The 5,083-nt window shown below is 41.7% G+C and overlaps 2 protein-coding genes across 2 annotated transcripts; both read right to left on the bottom strand.

Moving 5' to 3' along the window:
• Nucleotides 1-1,184: 1,184 nt before the first annotated feature.
• EAF02_000577 (uncharacterized protein) lies at nucleotides 1,185-2,034 on the bottom strand (the record flags this gene model as incomplete). The annotated part of the gene is made up of 2 exons (XM_038896625.1): nucleotides 1,185-1,927; nucleotides 1,977-2,034. The coding sequence occupies 2 exons, from the start codon at nucleotides 2,032-2,034 to the stop codon at nucleotides 1,185-1,187; spliced, it is 801 nt and encodes a 266-aa protein (XP_038763484.1).
• A 2,080-nt stretch (nucleotides 2,035-4,114) lies between these two features.
• Nucleotides 4,115-5,083, bottom strand: EAF02_000576 (uncharacterized protein; the record flags this gene model as incomplete). The annotated part of the gene is made up of 1 exon (XM_038896624.1): nucleotides 4,115-5,083. One exon carries the CDS (start codon nucleotides 5,081-5,083, stop codon nucleotides 4,115-4,117), a length of 969 nt encoding a protein of 322 aa, XP_038763483.1.

The following is a 5,083-nucleotide window of genomic DNA, read 5'->3' as shown; positions in this document are numbered from 1 at the left end:
GCCTTATCATACGCCCCCTCTAATCTGTGAATGTGGAATCAAATTTTGGTCAAAACGATTCTTCGTCAAAACGGGAAAGCAGAAAAGAGTAGCACTCAAACTTGTGCATACACTCAGGTAGTTGAGTGAGCCAGGAAGTAACTACTCGATTTAGATATAGGAAGAAATCCGAACATCTGAAGAAGTAAGGCTATTGAGGCAACACCATGTATAGATAGTAATTTTATATACACGTAGATTCTGGCTTTTAATATTTAAACCCATCTTCATTGTTCCTTTTGACTTAACAGAAATCCTTCCCACCACCAATCTCACAGTCCTCATGTTGGTGCTATTCCTGCCTTTGTTTCTGAGCGTTGTCGAAGCTCTATTGAAACCAAATCTGGTAATAGCGACCAGAAGCCATAGCAGATGGCAAGAAGTTTACTTTTGCTATTGCCAGCAGGAAAGGAAACACCGACCGAGAATTGTTACGACACGGACTTGGTTCTGACTTGCAACCTGCAAGTCAACAACCAAAGATTACGGTTGCCTTACTTGGTCAGAACAAACAAATCCTCATAGTGACCCAGGAAAGTGGAAGTAACAACTCCAAATTTCTTCGAAAGGTCTTTCTCAGTATGCTTATGCCACTAATATCGTCGTAAACTTCTTTCCTAATGTGGCGCGAATCAGTTACTCCCGCCTGATCAATATGCGACTAAATTAGATCATTCGGAGTGGTATAAATAAGCACCAATGCTTTCTTTTCTCCTTCATCTCTCTTCTCTTCTACATCATTCATTCATCAACTCATTCAAACCACATTTCCACCCATGTCGCTCAACTTTCGATACATCTTTCTGATGTTTATCTTTCTATAGATATCACCTTCCTCCAAGTATTATCCTCGAATTTATTTCATCTTGCCAATCATTGATGGTGCTCGCAGCAGCATTTGTGCATGTTTTTGCTTAACTTAAAGGTAGGGGGCATCTTTTCACGGGTTCTATCTAGCACAAGGTGACAGCGTGGCGGTCAATGGAGACGTCCTTTGGTAAGGGGTTCGACTCCCTGAGACCTGTGCGACGTTTTACTTTGTGACGAGACCTTCTGTACCCCACTACAGTCGTTCAGCTTGCTGGACCAATCCTACTCAGTGGACGCACTGACCCCCTTTTCTTTCCCCCCCAGGACCCTTTCTATTAGGCTCGAGATCCGACTACTCTTGCTACTGTCAACTCTCCTTTTCCAATAGAGTTTTTCCTACCAATCTTCGCAGCGCGATCAGCTCTTACGTTCCCCTCGACTCCTGAATGTGCAGGAACATATCGTAACTCGACCTCAACCTCAAGTACGTTCAAAGCTTCGGACGCAATGATCCCCGGTACAATCAGTTGCTCTGCATAGGCAAGTTTTTCCAATCTTTTTAGTGAATTCCGAAACTGATCAAATTGTCTCAGTGCATCACAGCAATCGCTGTAAATTATGATTTTACTCGGCTTTCGTTCAGCTCCTTGATTGCGACACATGTCCCATCCTATCTCAAGAGCTCTGACGATAGCATATATTTCGAGAAGATAGGTCGAAATTTGGCCTCGAATACGCCAAGAAAGATCGTCCCATACATACTTGGAGGAGCGGTAAGCAATGCCTATTCCACAATCAGAAAGCTCGTTGCGAGAACCATCAGTCCAAAGAACTAATCTGTCTTCATTCAAGTAGGAATCAGCCTCTTTTGCCGCGCTAGCAAGTGCAGTTTCTCTGGGCTCAATAACAACGACTCCTTTGAAAAGTTTGTTCTTCAGATCTCGTTTGGTTTTACGTCGTAGGGAACCTATTCGGATGCCGCGGATCGGTTTCGGTGCCACGAGACTGCCTATGGTTGACTGGCCACAACCAACAACATGTGTATCAAGGGAGGTTTGTTTGTTGGTACCACAGTCCTCTTGAAAGTTGTCGAGCACCTTGCGCCTTATGTTTGTTCTTTAATATACCTTGCTGTCGCTCATGTTCCCTTCGGACTTTTCGAGCAATACGAGATGGGCGGACCATTCTGTGGGTAATGGAGGAAATTCAAGCAGGTGCTTTGTATTTGATAGGGATTCTGGTCAGATGCTTGGTGAACTCTTTTATGATAAGAATCTCTTTTCTGCTTCAGATAGTGTGTCCAACCAAGTATGTGATTGTACTGACACTTCTGTTTGCAAACAATTGCAAGGGATATATGTGTAAATCGATTTGGGAGAAATATGAGTTTTTGTGTAGTATCTTTGTATATAAATTGTATGTTCTTCTTCTGACAGACAATTAAAGGGCGTAAATGGTTGATTTTTTTTATTTTGTTGATGAGTTTTGATTGGTGATGAGTATAAAATTATTTATATGTTAAGAGAAAGTTGGAGAGGCGCTGCCTTGTGGGTGAAAAATGAAAGATAAGACGGAGAGAAGATAAATTCTGAATTTGATGGAAAGAAGGAGGGTATGAGAAGACAAATTATACATGGGAAACAACCACAACTAGATACTTACTAACTTAGTTAGAGCTGAACTAGTTCTGCTAGTTCGGCGATAGTATAGACTTGTTTAGTAAACGAAGCTCAGGTTCACTAGCTAAACATGTGTTGAACGATCGGTGCTTTCATCTTTGAAACTTGAAGTAGAGTGGTTCTGTAAGGGTATGAATTGTATGAATAATCAGTTATGAGATGGAACTTCTTCCAAATACACACAATCTAGCTTCAATCTTCAGCAGACTATAAAGTGATGAAAGATTTTGGTCCTCGAAACAAACATCGAATTCAGATCTAGCCTATGATGATTTTCGCGATCGTAACTTACTCTGATAGAATATGAAGATTGTATTTGTTGTAAACCCCCAGTGCTATCTAGACAATGTTGGTAGTCGTTAAAAATAATGTCGCTGGAAGTGGTATTAAGGAGCGTCCACGTAAGCGAAAGAAATGAGGCAGAAATGAATATCTTCAGGAGAGCTTGCGATTCAATTGTCACCTTTGAGTTCTATCGAATTCTAGTTTGTTAGAAGTCATAGATTATACAGTAACTAGATACCGTTTCGCTTCATGTTTTTGAACTCTTATTTATAATTCCGATCAATCAATAAGTCGAAGTACTCAATTGCGCACACTTATGTACTTCGCTTTCAAAAAGGGAAGATGATTTGGGTATCTTATGCGACAATACCCATATATTTTCACTTTCAACAATGTCTAGCACATACGACCATAGACTGAAGAGAATTGGGCATCCCGTCCGCTCTGCCATACACAAGCTTCAGATCGGTGGATTAGTAGTTGGGTGGGTGACCACCAGCGAATCCCCACTGTTGTATGTTTTTGCATTTTTTGCTCATTCGGGGTGGGATATGAAGGAGGAGGACGGTAGGGAGCGACGGCCGAGGACTCCTTTGACAAATGTTGATAGTCGGTTGGTAGTTTGTGAGAAGTGTCTTGAATGCCGTTTCTTTCGTTGAATGAGCGCTCAGCGTTAATTCTATACAACCCGCCCGTCGAGGTCATCATGGGGTCCATTCTATCACCTGCATGTGATACTTTTTAGTCATTCACTGGAGATTTGTAGTTATAGAGACTACGGTCCTCCAGTCATTCGGTATAACTACTCCAGCAATAAATTTCGTGATCACATTGTTCATGTCAAACGGGGAAAGATTAATCAGAAGTACAGTCACCTCGCACTGCTACTAGCCGCTTATCAGAATCACATGAAAATTTATCAAAACTCATAGAATATATTTATCATCTTGATATGATAAATCTAATATTTCTTATAATTTAGGTAAAATTTTTTAAATTCAAAACTATTCATTTTATATATAATAAAAATAGTGAAATAACTCAGTAGCTGGTAGCAGTACATTAATTCATTTGATTGACTGAAATTTGAATTTTCCCGGGACAGTGAGAACAATTCTAACATAGAAATTCTTGTAGCTACTTTTCAATTAAAAACAAACGAAGAGGTGAAGGCAAATCCACAGATTTGATCAAAAACAAGATATAATATAAATGCACCCGGAGATGTAATGAATGAATATCGTCCCCGACAGGCTGTCATCGCCTCGTCTTCTGACCCCTACTGCGAATTCCAGTATCCATTACTGATCATCTGCAGACACGCCGACTTCCTGCCCAAAATTCCGAGCGCTGCTGTCCAGGACTTCTCTCGTGAGCACATTCTCAAATTCAGCTTCAGAAGTGGATTCATCTCCAATCTTTGTTGATGGAGAGATAAGCTGAGAAATTTGACTTGGAGACATGTCCGTTATGTCGTTGGTTGTAATTATCATGTTTCCGGAAGCGACGCCGGAGACAGGCTGCGCTGCTCCCTTGGGAAACATGGCTCTGAATCCAGTTTTCGTCATGAATGTGTATTTGGGACGAAATTCAACGTCAAATGTGCCCTTGTAATACAATGCCGTGATTAGATATGTCTTCCCAGGGGGAACTTGCATCGCTGCGGAGATATCGGTCGTCTTAGTAATTGAATAAGACGATGATTCACTTTTGTCCTCGCTGTATGTATAATCTGTGCTGGCGTCGGCACCGATTCCAAAAATCTTGCCTGAAATACTAACAGATATCCCTAAGCTTTCTCTCCAGGTCTTGCTGGTGGTTACAGAGCTCGTGACGGAGACGCTCTCGCCGATGTTGACACTGGCATCACGCGCCCCTTCCTTGTTGTCTTTAGTCACCTTCAAGATTGACACATCGGTCATCCCTCCTTTTGGCATCATCAAATAATTCATTTCAACAAGACAGCTTTGAAGATCGTCTAACATGCCAAGTGAGAATGCATCAAATTCATCACCCCTTCGACCGATTAAAGCGACGATGAAACCGCTGCGAGAGGGTTGCCCATGTGATTCTGAGGTGACTTTACCAGCCGTGAATGACCTCCCTTGGGCGGTAACTATGGTAAAGCCAGCATAGAAACCATCATTCGTGTACGAAGTGATCGACTTCACTAGCTCCCCATATGCTATCGTAAAAGTTTTCAAAGTTCCATTGGTATTACCAATCAACGGTGATGGTGCCCCACTAACATGGGTGAATCTAATACCCAT

This window comes from Botrytis sinoallii, assembly GCF_014898435.1.
Source record: "Botrytis sinoallii strain Bc 23 chromosome Unknown BSIN_001, whole genome shotgun sequence".
In the NCBI taxonomy this organism is placed as follows: domain Eukaryota; kingdom Fungi; phylum Ascomycota; class Leotiomycetes; order Helotiales; family Sclerotiniaceae; genus Botrytis; species Botrytis sinoallii.
This window is presented reverse-complemented; position numbering and strand designations above follow the sequence as displayed.